We start from the raw sequence: 15,730 nt of genomic DNA on the forward strand, positions 1-15,730 counted from the left end.
GACACAAATGGTTAGCTCCTGGGCGGGGGCCCTAGGGGAGCTGAGCTGGCTGTTGGGGGCGGGGCGCGTCCAGTCCTGTCCTTGGAGAGCTTTGGTCCCCGGTCCAGGCAGGAGAGGCCGCAGGGCCACACGATGTCCCAGGGTTTGACTGTATCATCGGGACTTTTCTTTCATTCAATGAACTCTAGCCCCGGCAGAGTAACATTTTATATATATTTTTTTTCTTTTTATTTTACTGGGACAGAAGTCTCAGAACTCTATTAAAGAAAGAAATTGTTTGGAGTAATTCAAGAGACCCAGGGATTGATGCAGAAGCGGCAAATTACTGTTCTTGCCCATAAAGAGATGATGGGCTAGTGGGGGGGGGGGTTAAGTCAGAGAGAGGGGTTAACATCAATGTCCAGGGGTCCCCCCAGCAGCAGAACATCAGGGCTGGAAGGAAGTGCCAAGTTCGTGTCCTGACACCTTGTCCTAGGATCTTGTCTCTTGTCCCTCAGTCTCCCTGGACTTGGGTGCCTGTTGTAGGGATGTCATCCCTGTGTGTGGGCACATGCTGACGAAGTGGTCATCTTAGCTGTACGATCTCCTGCGTCTCTGCGGTGCTGGAGGAGGGGGCTGGACGTCCCAGGAGGTGCCGAGAGAACAATAAGAATGTCTTGGAGAAAGTGTGAGCAGGGTTCTCCTTGGAGGCAAGGACTGCGAATCTGTGTGTTTGAGGCATGTTGTTAGGGTGGGGCAGTCCTTGGGGAAGGACACCATGCTTGGGAACGTGGAGGGTCAGCGAATGAGGGGAGACCCTCAGAGAGGAGGGTCAGTGAATGAGGGGAGACCCTCAGAGAGGTGGACTGACACAGTGAGCAGAGCAGGAGTGCCACAGGACAGGGCAGCACGGAGATCTGTGACCCACAATGCTGCTGAGTCACCTAGTGACAGCTACATCTTTAGAGTAAGTTTCTCGAACTGCTAGTTCTGAAAAACACTCACGTAAACGGCTTGGAGGAGTCCCTGAGTGGTACAAAGAACTAAGTGCTTGACTAGCTGAAAGGGTTGTTGGTACCATCACGTTGTGACCCAGTCATCGTGGTTTTTCAGAGACAGGTAACCACAGAGATTGCCCATCTCTCCGCTGTGGAGCAGCTGGTGGATTCGATCCATGTGCCTTCAGGATTGCAGAGCAGTTTCTTGCCACTAGGCCACCAGAGCCCACTATGATTGGAATTTACCCAGATCAGTCTCAGAAGAAAGGCCTGGTGATCTTCAAAAAAAAATCACAGCAAGGGAAACTCTCTGGGGCCTTTCTATTCTGCATGCCCAGGGTCACCGTGCACGGGAAATTGGTTCAACAACTGGCAAAACCAAAGAGCCTGGCCTATGCTTAACCAAAACCAAGCAAAACCTCCAGCAGCCAGCTGACTGTGGCTCAGAGTGACCCTCTGTTTCCAAGGCTGTGAAGTTCTCGGGGAGGAAACTCCCACTGTGCTGTGACCCTCGCAGGTTCTCCACTGTTTGTCCTACACGGTCCCAGACAACAAGGTCTGGAGGCAGACAGGGCTGCCTGACCCTCCGTGGTCAAGACAGTGACGCCACCTAAAAGGTATCTCCCGAGTTCAGTGTGAGGATTCAGAAAGGAAGGGGGTGTTGCTGTGATTTGAATGAGTTTACAGAGCTATCAGCTCGCCGTCCGACCACGCACACACATGCTTCACTCTCTAACAAAGTGCTCATGATGCACTCTCCCTCTTCCTCCCTGTGGTTCTCATTTCCACTCAGCCTGTAGCCTGTCCCTTCCTGTCCTCTGAGCTTTATCCCTCCACAAAGGCCACGCCTTTGATCTAGCAACCTTGACAGCCTCTCTTGATGCTCTGTGAACCTCTGGACAGATTCCATAGGATAGGAAAGCAGGTATATTCAGGTCATGTGCAAATAAACACAATTTTGCTTCTTTTTCACTTTTATTACGCCATCACTTTTATTCCACTTTTATTGTGTTTTCACTTCTTGTTTCCCTTTCTCTTGCTTTGTCACACTGGCCAGAACCCCCGTGCAATGCTGAATGGAGGTGGTCAGGGTGGGCTTCCTTCTTTGTCCCTGATCTTTGGAGAATGCATTAAAGTCGCGCGGCATTAACTATGATATTCTATGTCAGTCTTTGTACCTTATCTTTTTCAGCCTGGGAAAGCTCCCTTCTCGTCCTCACGTGCTGGGTTTTAAACAATTGTGACTGGGTACTGAATTTGGCCCAGTGCTTGCTCTCCATGCAGGACATGGTCTCGCGGGGTTTGGTTCTGTGACCTGCGGCCGTTGAGTTGTCCCCTCCTTTTTTTTAGTTGTCTCTCTACCCCCATATTTGTTGGCCCCCACTGCTTTCTTTGCTGTCCTGTCCTCAGCCCAGAACCTGGCTCCCACTGGTGGCACTGCTCCTTCCGGTCACGTCACACCTGCCATGATGCCTCACAGAGGTCGATGCATCACAGCCTCGTCTTCAAACGCAGTCAAACAATGTGTGTTTTCTTTTCTCTAGTTCAAAATTGAGTTCTCTAACTACAACATGGTATCCTGGATTAGACCCTAGAAACGGGAAACGGGTGTGAGTGGGGAAACTGGTGAAATGTAAGTAAAGTCTACAGCTTAACAGCACGGAAGCAATGCTCAGCCGTTTGTTTGTTAACTGCACCTTAGTAACGTCAGCCGCCAGCATTCGCAGTAACCCAAGGCAGAATGTGCAGAAATTCTGCAGATAAGCAGACCTTAGGGATTTCACTAATTCGGTCCTCGGTCACCACAACAGAGTCAACATGGTAATAAAGCAAATGACACTTCATGTCTCTCTGCCCAGGTGTCCCAGCCCACCCCCATTGAGACAGAAACAGACAAGAATTGTCCAGAGACCTTTTCTCCAGTGACTTCCCCGACCCCCAGAAGATATCAGCTGTGTCCAGCCCTGATTTAGGAATTATTTTTGTATCCTCGAATTGACGCAGCTTGGAGAAAAGAGTAAACCTGTACACAGCTTATGAAGATGCTCGTAGGAATCACATCCCCTCCACGTGTGTAGTAGTTCAAGGCACCTGTACAGGGAGGGCCTGGGAAACGGACTCCTTCCTTGCAATTGTAATGCCCTTAGGCTAGGAAAGGGGTCAAGAGAGGAAGCACGTAATAAATAGGGTGAGGCTGCATGCTAGTGGTGTGAAAGAGTATCTTTACTGGCAATTTCTTTTTGGGGAACAATCTCTTCTAAAAAGCTCCTAGATTAAAGCCTCACTTGCCTTTTTAGTGTGTTGAATTCTGAATTCTGAAGCTCACTGCTTCGAAGGAAGCACTGATATTTTTTTTTTATTATTTTATTTTTTAAATCCCAGGCATTCAGACAGACACTGAAAGGTTTTTAAGTCCTGCACCCACGGTGAATGGCCGACTGAGAGGCTGGAGCCGAGCTGGGCTCCAGGTGTGGGGACCACAGTCATCAAGAGTAAGAAAATGAAATGGTTCTGTATGTAGGTCAACGACCCTCTCTCTTCTGTCAGGTTAAAAAAAATTAAGGATGACCTACAATCTACTACGTACAAAGGGAGTCTGGAGGAAGCCTCTCTCCTGTCAAAGCAGCGGTGTTGACTCTACCGTGGGAGCCGAATCCCGGAGTCTAACTTTAGGGAAACTCTTTAGAGTTGAAAGGCCGTGGTCGAAGCCTCTGGACCCTTCTAACACACCCATGAACGTTTTATCCTCCAAGGTGGCTGGGCTCCGTGATTGTGGGGGTGTTCAACACCATCCCCCAGCGTTGTCTATAAGAATCACCTCTATTGGAGGGATTGTTAAGTCTGAGCCTATTTCTGCTTGAACTTGGGGCTTATCTGTCATTTATAACAAACTTTCCTCCAATAACCAGGATTTAAATACAGCAAGACTTGACATTAAATAGCCAAAAAGCCTCCTATGGAGAGACACGGCGTCAAAAGAGGGAATGAAGGACAAAGAAAAGGAAGCCAGGGGCGGGGGAAAATCTCTACAGTCACAAAAGGACATTTTTTAATTCTTATTAAGCAATTCCCTGAACTGTATGATTTTGAAAAAGCTAGATGGAGCCAGGAACATGGTTTCTATTTTATAGTGTATGAACTAGAAGGATAAATAAAACTGTCCTGGAAGAAGAACATGCAACAATTAAAGAATGGAAATCCAAAGTCTCTGTAAACATTCATTAACATAAATTAAAAAGAAGAAGTAGTGCAGCCTAAATGCTCCTTCAAAGGGATGGCAAGGCTGTCTCCTGGGGAGCGGTAGGTAGATTTGAACCACTAACCTTTCGATAAAGTACCCAAGTGCTTAGCCACTTTGGCACTAGGGCTCCTGGTAAAACAAAACAAAACAAAAAACACCTAACCCCCTCCAAATGCCCCGCTTAGGGACATGAAGGGCCAAAGTGTGGCACAAACACACATTTGAATAGGACTCAGCAATAAAGACAAGAAGGAGTTACTCGTGCATATGACAACTTGGATGGGTGTCAAAAACATCATGTCGAGCAAAAGAAAACTAAAGTACAAACCTGGCACAGAGACGCAAGGAGCCCACAGTGAGACACAATGGAACCACAGTGACAGAAATCAGAGTAACACTGCCTTCAGGACAGCGACTGACTGATGGGGACACACAGAGCCACCGGGGAAACAGCAATGGTCAACAGCCTTTTTAATTCTTTGTCTTTTAAACTGGTTTGCTTACGAAGTCCGTGTCCCTGTGTTTCACACTTCTCTTGATTCACACTGTGTTTCATACAGTCATTCTCATGCACTGTTGTTGCTATGTGCCATTGAGTTGCTTGCGACTCATAGCTACCCAAGATACAACAGCCCTGAACCCTGCTCTATCCTATGCCAACCCCCATTACCCCAGTCACTAAGTCTATCCATCTCATCCAGGGTCTTCCTCTCTTGTGCTGTTCCTCCACCCTTCCAAGCATGATGTCCTTCTCCAAGGACTAATTCCTCCTTGCAATATGCCCAAAGTATGTCAAACAAAGCCTCAGAATTCTTGCCTCCAAGGAGAAGCCTGGTTTCACTTTCTCTATGATGAACCTGTTTGTTCATAGTCTATTCAGTACTTTTCTCTAGCACCACAACTCAAAGGCATCAATCTACTTTCTATCACCCTAGTCATTGTCCAGCTTTCTGAAGCATAGGAAGTAATTGCAAAGCCTATGGCCTGGATCAAGCACATCTTAATCTCCAGACTGACAGCATTGCTCTTCAATACTCTGGAGAGGTCCCTGACAGCAGACTTTCTCAGTATAATTAGTCTTTTGATTTCCTTGCTGCTGGTACCAAAAGTGTTGATTTCGGAGCCAAGCAAATTAAAGCTGTTAACAATCTCTTCACTGTCTGTCATGATGCTGCCAGATGGCCCAGTGGTGAGGATCTTTGTTTTCTGGATGTTGAATTTCAATCCATATTTAAGGTTGCAGTCCTTGGTCTTCGGTAGCAAGCGCTTGAGGTCCTTCTCAGTTTCAGCAAGCAGGGTTGTGTCATCTACATAACGTGGTTTTTGATGAGTCTTGCTCCAATCCTGATGCCACACTCCACCTCAGAGAGTCCAGCCTCCCAGATGATCAGTCTACATACAGATTGAAAAGGTATGAAGGTAGGACACATCCTGGCGTACGCCCTTCCCAATTTTGAACCATGTAGTGTTTCCTTACTCTAATCTGATGACTGCATCCTGGTCCAAGTATAGGTTCTGCATAAGCACAATCGTTGTTGTTGTTGTTGTTGTTGTTGTTGTGTGCTGTCGAGTCACTTGAGACTCATAGCAACCCTATGTACAAAAGCCCTAAACCCTGCTCTATCCTGTGCCAATCGCACTGCCTCTGACACACCCATCCCGACTACCCCAGTCACTGAATCAATCCACCTCATAGAGGGTCTTCCCTTCCTGTGCTGTCCCTCCACCCTCCCAAGCATGATGTCCCTCTCCAAGGACATTTCCCTCCTTACAACATGTCCAAAGTATGTCAGATGAAGCCCCAGAATCCTTGCCTCCAAGGAGCAGCCTGGTTTAACCCTCTCCAGAATGAATCTGTTTGTTTTCCTGGCAGTCCATGGTACATTCAATACTCTTCTCCAGCACCACAGCTCAAAGGCATCAATTCTCCTTCTGTCCTTCCTAGTCATTGTCCAACTCTCTGATGCATAACAAGTGATTGCAAAGACCATGGCCTGTATCAGATGCACCTTAATCTCCAGAGACACACTGTTGCTCTTGAGTACTTTAGAGAGGTCCCTAACAGCAGATTTTCCCATCGCAATGCATTTTTTTATTTCCTGGTTGCTGGTGCCAAGAGTGTTAACCGTGGCACAATCATTACATTTTATAAAATTAACCACCATTGGACCTTGGCCGTCATCACCGTCTTTTCAGGTCTCCATTAGGTCTCTTGATAATGGTGTTGACTACACAGATGTGTTCATTTGTCAACATTGACTGTCAATTTCTTAAGAGCTCAGCCTTTGCTAATACATCAATCTACCTCCCTTTTAAATGACATTGCTGTTGTTTTTAGTTACTATCAAGTCAGCTCAAAGTTAGGGCTGTCCACTATACCTACACCTCACTTAACAACCGTCTCATCATTCCACATTTCGCATTTTTCACCACAGTAAAAGCATCTGCTGTGCAACTATTTCTCACGTTAGTGATGCATGCTGAGTTGTCACCTACACCGAGGTACACGACAAGGTGCCGGCTGTGGTGGGTTCTGTGTCTGTTCTCAGTCACCTGACCACTCCATAATGATGGAATTTGGCACCTACAAAATGATATGGTCATCACCCCTGTTGTGGTCTGTTGTGGTCATCTTCCATTTCCAAGTGAGACTGATTTTTGCACAGTGGTCTGGTCTTTGAAAGCTAATGTCATTGATAAACAAGGCCTGGACTTGTAGTGACCATTGTACAGTCTTGTGCCATCTTCATCACAATTCTTAGCACACACATACTCTAGTTTTCCCCTATTGTTTATTTTCTTCCAGCCTGAGAGACTCGCCTTCCAGTGTGACGTCAGACAAATTCTGCTGTAATCCTTAGGGTTTTCAGTGTCCAGCTTCTCCCAGGGCTTTTCTCGCGGTCTCTCTTTGTCTGGAGAGGAGCGCTGGTAGCACAGTAGTTTGGCACTTGGATGTGAAGTGAGAAGTCAGAGGCTTGAACCTCCCTGGTTCCTCTGTGAAGAGATGTATGGCTGTGTGCTTCCAGAGCGGGGCTAGGGGCTGCCAAGTCTGTACTGACTCACAGTGACCCCACGTACAGTGGGAGGAAGCCCTGCCCACTTCTGACCATCCAGGTTCCAGCACTGGAAACCCTGAGGGGCTGTTTACCCTGACCTGTGGGGTGATGAGATGGGCAGTTCCATTCCTGTGAAGTTTGCAGCTTCAGAAACCCAAGGGAGGGTCAGCTACGGCCATGAGTTGCTGAGTTGACTGGGTGGTAAGAGTTGGAATCAGCAACATATAATACACTCCAAACAACAACAACAACTATTAGGCTGAGTGTTCTGATGAACCCAGCCTCCATGAGTGGTATTTGAATTACCAGCGGCCTAATTTCGAACATCACAGCAACACACACGTCAATACAATAGGTGATAGCTGACCCATTCACAATCAGTGTCCTTGGTGCCAACAGTCAGGAGATAAGGAATTGTATTGCTTTTGGCCAGTCTACTGTCAAAGACCTCACCAAACTACTAAAGAGCAATGATGTCAGTCCAAAGACTAAGATGCACTTGATTCAGGACATGGTCTTTTCAATTACTTGCTATGCATCTGGACAATGAATAAGGATGACAGAAGAAGAATTGACGCCTTTGAGTTGTGGTGCTGGAGAAGAGCATTGGATGTCCCATGGACTGACAAAAGAATGAACAGGTATGTCTTGGAAAAGGTGCAACCAGAGAGCTCCTGCCCTGGAGGCAAGTATGACAAAGCTTCGTCTCTTACTCTTTGAGTGCTCGGAGAGGCTATTCCTTGGAAAAGGATATCATGCTTGGAAGGGTGGAGAGTCAGTGAAAGAGAGGAAGACCCTCAATGAAGTGGATAACACAGTGAAGGCAGCAATAGACTGGAGTGTATCAGGGACGGTGAGGACAGCACAGGCCAGGATTCAATTTGTTGTTCACAGGGTCACTATGAGTCATACTTGACGACACCTACCAACAACAAGCTGATATATATACACATACACACACGTACACAAGCATGCATGCACACATGAACTTTCCTCTCATCCAGTTCAAGCTCACCACTCTTGCTTGAGGAAGGGTATGGTCTCTCTCACCACTTCTCCTTCCTCTCCCTCTCTCATCTGATGTTTCTGAGCCCCCTCTTCACCCAGTGTCACTGCTGCTGTAGGGAGGCATCATCAAGCCAGCTCCAAATCATAACCACTCATCGTACAACAGAACAAAACACCGCCCAGTCCTGCACCAAACACACAACCACAACTGTGCTTGAGTCACTGTTTCGGCCACCATGCCAATCTGTCTTCTTGAACACCTTCCTTTTTCTCATTGACCCAAGCATGATGCCCTTCCATAGAGGCTGGTTCCTCCAGACATCATGCTCAAAATCAGTATCAGGACCAAGAAATGAGCTAAAGGGAAGGAATCCAGTCAATGCCCATTTCTTGTTGGAAAAGAGGCTTCACTCACAGTAAGGTTTCTAGAACTTCAGATGCTACTGAGAGACAGTGGTTAAAACCGTGACACTGACTTCTTACACAGCCCTGTAATCCACTTCATTCACTAAGGTGCGAGGCTCCCTCTGTGATCTGAGGAGAACTGACCGGAATCATCACTGCAACCCTCACTCAACACTTCAGCCAAAATGAAAACAGCAGCCATGCTCCAAGAGTCAAGAAGATGGCCTGTCTGAACCTGTGACCTTGACAATGCCCCTGTTCTCACAGGGGTGTCCTTCACAGCAGCCAAGATATAAATGTTTGTACTTGACAGTTTCACAGATTGGCATCCAGGGAAAAGGGAAAGAGAATAAAATGCAGAACAGGAAGGGGTGGATGGCAGGTCCCCAAAGGGGCGTCTCAGCAGAAGGTCCAGGGAAGCAGAGTGGAACTGCTCTTCCATCAACGTCTTGGGGTTGTGACGGCCCCGTCCTTCATCCTGAGGCAGCTGGGGCATCAGCCACAGAGGGAGCCTTCTCACAACAGCTAAATCAGAAAACAAGCAGGTGGTGTCTTTCCAGTCTCCTCACGTGGCCCCTGTGCCCCTACTTACCCCAGATCCCAGGCTGGTCACCTCAGCATCTATCTCCAGTCCATCACCTCCATGAAGGAAAGACACATGGCCATCACTCAGCAAGGCGCCCGGGAAGCATTCACTCCCCTCTCCGGGCGCACCGCTCATCGATAAACTCCATCTGTCTGCTTGTCCTTGGGGATTCCAGTGGTGATGATATGGAAAAGCAGCCACACCTACTGCTGTCAAGTCAGTTTTGACTCATAGTGACCCTGTTTCCAGGCTGTAAATCTTTACAGGAGACTGTCCATCTTCCTCCCTCAGAGTGGCCAGAGGATTTGAACCCCCAACCTCCTGTTTAGCAGTCAACACATTAAATATGAGGGAAACAAAAAAATACAAGCCTACTGCCATGGGGTACCCTTTACCCCCTTCAGACATCACCTTCTTGGTGTAGGCATAGATTTCAGATGAGCACAATTTCGTGTCCTGAGATTCCCATTCTTCTCACTGTTAGCCATAGCTGGTTGTGTCTCTCCTAACAACATTCCAAAGTATGTGAGAGGAAGTCTCTCCATCCTTGCTTCCAAGGGGCACTCTGGCTGCATTTCCTCCAAGGTTGATTTCTTCACTGTTCTGGCAATCCAAAGAATATTCAGAATTTTTCATTAACATTACAATTCCTCGGCATGAGTTCTTCAGCATTCCTTATTCACTGCACAGCATTTGAAGGCAGATGAAGTAGGAGACTATCAGGACTTGGATTGGATGTGCCTTCGCCCTCGAAGTGATGTCTTTGCTTTTTAACACTTTAAAGAAGAGCTTGGCAGCAGACCTGTCCAATGTAATCCATCGCTTGACTTCTTGACTGCATCTCCCATGAGTGTTGATTGTGGATCCAAATAAAAGGAAGCCTTTGGCACTGTCAGTCTTTCTCCATTATGATGTTGTGCAGCCATCAGGCCTTCAGGGTTTTTACTGTCTTTGTCGTGAAGTATGTTCCACAGAGAAGGCTGCGGTCTTTTCTTCAGGAAACACTTCAGTTCCTGTTCATTTGGGTGAGCAAAGTTGCATCATCTAAGTAGTAACTTGTGGATGAATCTTCCTCCATTCTTGGTTTGTATTTTTTGCTAGCTTTTTTTTTTTTATTTGAAAGAGGAGAAACGTATTAGCCAGAGACCCAGAGGAACTCTTGTTCCAGATCTGGGTCTTCCACCATTCTCGGTACAACAGTCTTCTTCATATAGTCCATTGTCTGGGATTCTTTCCCATAAGCGAGCTTATCTGTCAATGAAGACATTCCTCTGGTTCTCTCTGCTTCCAGCCAAGATCCATGTAACATTAGCTAGAAAATCCCTAGTACCACGGTCTCTTTGAAAGTTGCTGATTTTTGTTGTCAGGCGGCATTACCCGTGTTGTTTCTGGCTGGGTTCTGTGCATGATACAGATGTAGAAGAACAATGAGTTGTACATGGTGCACTGCTTCCCTGTGGGGAACACCAAGCTAGCTGTGGTCAAGTCACCTCCAACTCATGTCGGAGCAGAACGTGCCCTGGAGAGCTGGCCCACCAGGAGGCCCTCAGCTTGGGCCGTCAGCATGGGCCTGTCATCCCTTCTTGCCCATCACCAAGTACCTCACACCCACATCACTAGACTCCTCCACACTCACCCTGGAGGGGCAACTCTGTGCCGGCTCTCTGACTGGGTCATCTAATGCCCCTATGACGGAGAAACCACAAGGGGGTGGCTTTCCCGAACAGAGATTCATTCTTATGGTTTTAGAGCCCAGAGCCAACAGCAGCAGCACAGAGAGCGGAAAACGTCAGGAAATAGCTGAGTTTCCCAAATGAGCCAGTCCGGGCTGTTGTGGAGGCTTGTCTTTTCATGTCAGCACCGTGACGCTCCTCCGTCCCCACGCTGCCGTTCTAATGACCGCCCACGTGGCGGTGACATGTATCCTCACTGATATGTGACATTGTGCTTTTCCCCTCCCTGCGGTTCTGCAGCCTAAGCCACTGCCCAGCCCAAAAAGTGCCAGTGCTTAACCAATGAAAGGCTCTTCATTAAAAGGGAAAGGTCACCTCTGGCTCTCCGGAGGCTGGGCCCGTCCTCTTGTTCTCAGAGAGCCACTGGTGTTGCAAATAGCAACCTGGCCGTTAACAAGTTACACTGGGGAAGTGGCGGACAGGAAGGGTTTTATTTCCCAGGGCTGCTTTTAAAAGGGAGAGAGAAAAAGAGAATGTTTTGTAATTGTTTGCAAGCGCACACAGGCTCGGTGACAAAATGAGACGGAACCCTTGATTTCCAACCTCCTGCTGCACTGCTCAAAATTCCTCCCGGAGAACGAGGAAGCAATCTGAAGCACTCTGATTGTGAAAATTTGCATCCTCTCCTTGCCGGTTATTGTCCCAAAGGGCATTTCACATCAAGCCTAACTTATTTGTAAAGATCTTTCACCCGCGACAGCCCACTTCCCAAGATCCCATTGGTATGGAGGCCTCAGAAACACAAAGGGAGAATTAAAATACCAGGCGTCCCCAGGTGGAACTCGAAATGGATTTAAGAGAGGTTGCTTTCAGCCTCGAACCCCCAACGGATGATCTCATCTGAGCCTCAGTCAGGTAAATAATAGCAAAAGCAGCCACAACAGGAAGAAAAGCAGAAAGATGTTAATTAACGAAGTGTATTTGCTGGATGCATCGGCTTCTGGGGAATGCCATTCACGAGCTAAGCGCTAAGACTGGCATCACGAGTCAGAAATAAAACCCTTTTGCTACCGGGGAGCCAGGGAACCGAGAGGAGTCATAGTGCCCACGGGCGTGTGAGATTTGGCACAATAACACTGTCCAGGCACTTGGTATCTGACCTCAAGGAGGTGTGGTCCCTCTGCCTAATCCCTGGGAAGGTTCTCAGAAAACAAACGAGGAATAATATGAACATGTCAGCCATTGTGGTAGGAGTAAGGTGAGGCTGTGTGTGCAGAAGCACAGAATGTGGAACAGCAGAGGAGCACACCTGGCCAGGTAGGACGGATACAACCATCCACAGGGCATGTGTTCTGGGAACCACACCTGGCCAGGTAAGACGGACACAGTGCTCCCTGAAGCATCAACACCTGAGGGAGGGGAGCATCAGGAGGCGAACCTGATGAGGTTCCAGGAGCTGGAATGTGAGGCAGTCTGTGTCCTACAGCAAGAAATGGGCCTCCCAGGTTTTCAGCAAGCATCTGTGCTCCAGGCAACTGCGGAAGCTGGAGCTTGCTAGATTGGAGACAAGGATGCACTGTTGCTGTTATTGTTGTGAGCTGAGAGTCAGAACCAACCCACAGCTGACCCTCGAGTGGGTCTTCAGAGGCAGTAAATCACACAGGAGGAGCTTGCCCAACCGACTCCCTCCGGGCAGCTGGTGGATTAGAACTGCACGCGTTTGGGATTTCAGCACAGCTTCTTACCACTTGGCCACCAGAGAAAATGGCCAGTTGAGAAATGATCTGGGCCTCAACAAATGACTGTGGCAGTGAGGGTGGAGGGAAAGAGATTCAAGAGACAGTAAAGGGGTAAAGGAACAGCCAGGGCTGAATGATCAGTCAAGGTGGTCAGCCAGGACAAGGACTCAGCCTCCTTCGTCGAGGGACGAGGAAGCAGACACAGGAACTTGTTTAGGTGCCGTGGAAGGAAACTCTGTCAGACGCTACGCCATCTTCAGAACCTCTGTTGTGCATAAACCTAGTGTTGAAGTCACTGTGCCAATGAATCCCATTGAAGGCCTTCCTCTCCTTCAGTGACCCTCTATTTTTCAAAGCATGGGAGCCTTCTCTAGGTACTGGCCCCGCCTCGTTATACACTCATAGCATATCTCATCACCCTTGCTAAGGAGCACTCCAGTCCCTGTTGTGTTCAAGACCTGTCTGTTCTTTACAGTCCAGGGCACAGTAAATATTCTTCTCCAACATCACAACTCAAAGGCATCGATTCTTCTATCATCCTCATTCATCATCCAGCTCTCAGATGCATAGCAAATGAGTGGAAAAGATCATGTCCTGAATCAGACACCCCTTAGTCTTCAAAATGACATCATTGCTCCTCAGTACCTTGAAGAGGGCCCTGACAGCAGACTTTCCCAAGGCGCTACGTCTTTTGATATATTCAGACGACACAAGGACTTGCACTGGGAACCCACAGACAAGACTTCTCTGGTGGTTCGAATCCACCAATGACTCGTTGGGAGAAAGGGGAGCCATCTCCTCCCATGTGACTTACAACCTCTGAAGACCCGCTGGAAGATTGGCAATGAGTGAGTGAGCGACGTAGTCCTGTCCTTTCCCGACACAATCCAAAGGCGGCAGCTCTTGTTTTGATCTTCCTTACTTCTTGCTCAAGTTCCACATCCATATGAAGCAACTGAGAATATCATGGCTCGGGTCAGGCGTACCTTAGTCTTTAAAGTGGCCCTTGACGGTAGATTTACCCAATCGATTTGTCTTTTCACTTCCTGTTACTACCATGGGTGTTGATTGTGGGTCCAAGTGGCATCAAACCCTTGACAACTTCAATATTCACCGTTTATTGTTGTTTATTGGTCCAGTTGTGAGGATTTTTGTCTTCTTGATGCTGAAGTACAGCCCATACTAAGGACGAGTGAGTGGTGTCTGAGCTTCCTGAGCGAGCCCTTCAGGTAGGCTTCACTTTCTCCCACAGGGTTGTATCACCTGTACCCATTCTGCAGGTTGTTAAGTCTTCCTCCAATCCTGATGCCACATATTTCTTCACATAGTCCAGCTTCTTGAATGATTTGCATAGCTCACAGATTTAATGAGTTTGGCCAAAGGATGCAATCCTGACTGGCACACACCTGTCCTTATTTTAAACCATGCAGTGTTTCCTTATTCTTGTTCGAATGACTGCTTCTTGGTCCATGTACAGGTTCCATGTGAGCACAGTTAAGGGTTCTAGAGTTCACCTTGATTTCAATGTCATTTGTAATTTATCGAGGTAGCAAAATGCCAGACATGTTAGAACTGACATGTTTTAATGCTCCTGCTTCTGCATGGGAGGAAGAGGGCCCATCTCTTCCCACACAGATTTACTGAGACCCCTGTGACTGGGTTTACACAGGGAAGGGACAGGTTTAAGTGAGGCGTGAGTCCAGATGGCACATGGTGTCATCCCCAGGTGAGGGCTTTGGACAGAACATCTGAGACCCACGAACAGGTCTAGCTGAGTTTGAGGCACCTGGGGAGTCAGTAGAACAGAGAATGAATGACGTCATCCAGAGAACTCCTGGGAGGGCCAGGGTCACAGGCATGCGCACTAAAAAGGATATAAACTGCTCAGGCACGAAGATCAGAGAGCACAGAACAACATCTAGGGCAAGAATGGCTTTCAGGCAGGCGCTGTGTAAAAGGAGCTGCACTACCATGCCTTGGGCACAGAGTTCGAATCTAATAGCTGCTCAGGAGGAGACAGGTAATCTCCTGTGCAATTTACTGTCCCTGAAAATTGACTGGAAGATCCACCCTGGCTTGATGGCACATCACAACCATTAAAGAAAACAAACTAAGATTAAAACTGAAAAGCATGCACTGGACACATGGGGTGAGCCTGGGTCAGCAGATCTGATCTGCGTTTTGTGTTTCTGCGCGGTCCCTCTGCCGGTCGTGCTGACTCACACGGAGCCTGTGTGTGTCCAAGAAGAAATGCACTTCCTAGATCACCGGGCCTTTCTTCTGCGGCACTACTGGTGGCCAGTCCTTTTGTCAACAGCCAAGCGTGTGACCACTTGCACCACCAGTGACGACAAAGTAGTGCCAAGCAGTTCCTGTTCTAAAGTTGAGAGGATTCTGATGGAATGGTATTGACATGAGCACCATTTAACAGCCGAATGAAGCCCCTTTCCTTAGAGTAGCCACCGCCCCAGACCTCAGTTTCCGCTCCAACCCTCGAGCCCCCATCCGCAACATGTAGGACGCACGGTAGTCAAGAGCCAGAAATGACTGGATTGAAACAACAGCCAGGGGCACTGAGGATGATCTTGTCCTTCTCCAGGGGTCACCTTGCTAATTTAGGGAGCCGACTTGCCCACTGGGTGTGCAAAGGTCAGGAAGCAGCGGGTTACAGTAGGTCTGAGTGGGTTTGGAGTCTCAGCCTCCCAGTAACCACCTTGGCTTTCCCGCAGGTGCGCTGAGGCGCTGCTGGAGCACAGGGCCTCGGTGCAGCTGGACGGCGGCCCGGCCCGGGACACGCCGCTCCACGTGGCCGCGCAGCACGGCTTGGACGACCACGTGCGCCTCTACCTGAGCCACGGGGCGCGCGTGGACACACGGAACGGCCGCGGAGAGACGGCTCTGAGCGCCGCCTGCGGAGTGGCGTGGCGACCCGAGGAGCACGCGCGCAGCCTGCGCCTGTGCGCGCTGCTGCTGCAGCACGGGGCTGACGCGGACGCGCGCGACGAGGACGAGCGCAGCCCGCTGCACAAGGCCTGCGGCCGCGCG

General features: G+C 48.6%; 1 protein-coding gene across 1 annotated transcript in view; it reads left to right on the forward strand.

Moving 5' to 3' along the window:
* The window catches only part of ASB18 (ankyrin repeat and SOCS box containing 18), an 85,725-nt gene that overhangs the window by 41,124 nt on the left and 28,871 nt on the right, over positions 1–15,730 (forward strand). Inside the window, exon 4 of the mRNA XM_006893519.1 lies at positions 15,415–15,727. Within this exon, the coding sequence (XP_006893581.1) occupies positions 15,415–15,727 (313 nt within the window). The remainder of the gene's footprint in view (positions 1–15,414; positions 15,728–15,730) is intronic.

The sequence above is a fragment of the Elephantulus edwardii genome, unplaced genomic scaffold (genome assembly GCF_000299155.1).
Source record: "Elephantulus edwardii isolate Elephantulus edwardi_28Jun2011 unplaced genomic scaffold, EleEdw1.0 scaffold00127, whole genome shotgun sequence".
NCBI lineage: Eukaryota > Metazoa > Chordata > Mammalia > Macroscelidea > Macroscelididae > Elephantulus > Elephantulus edwardii.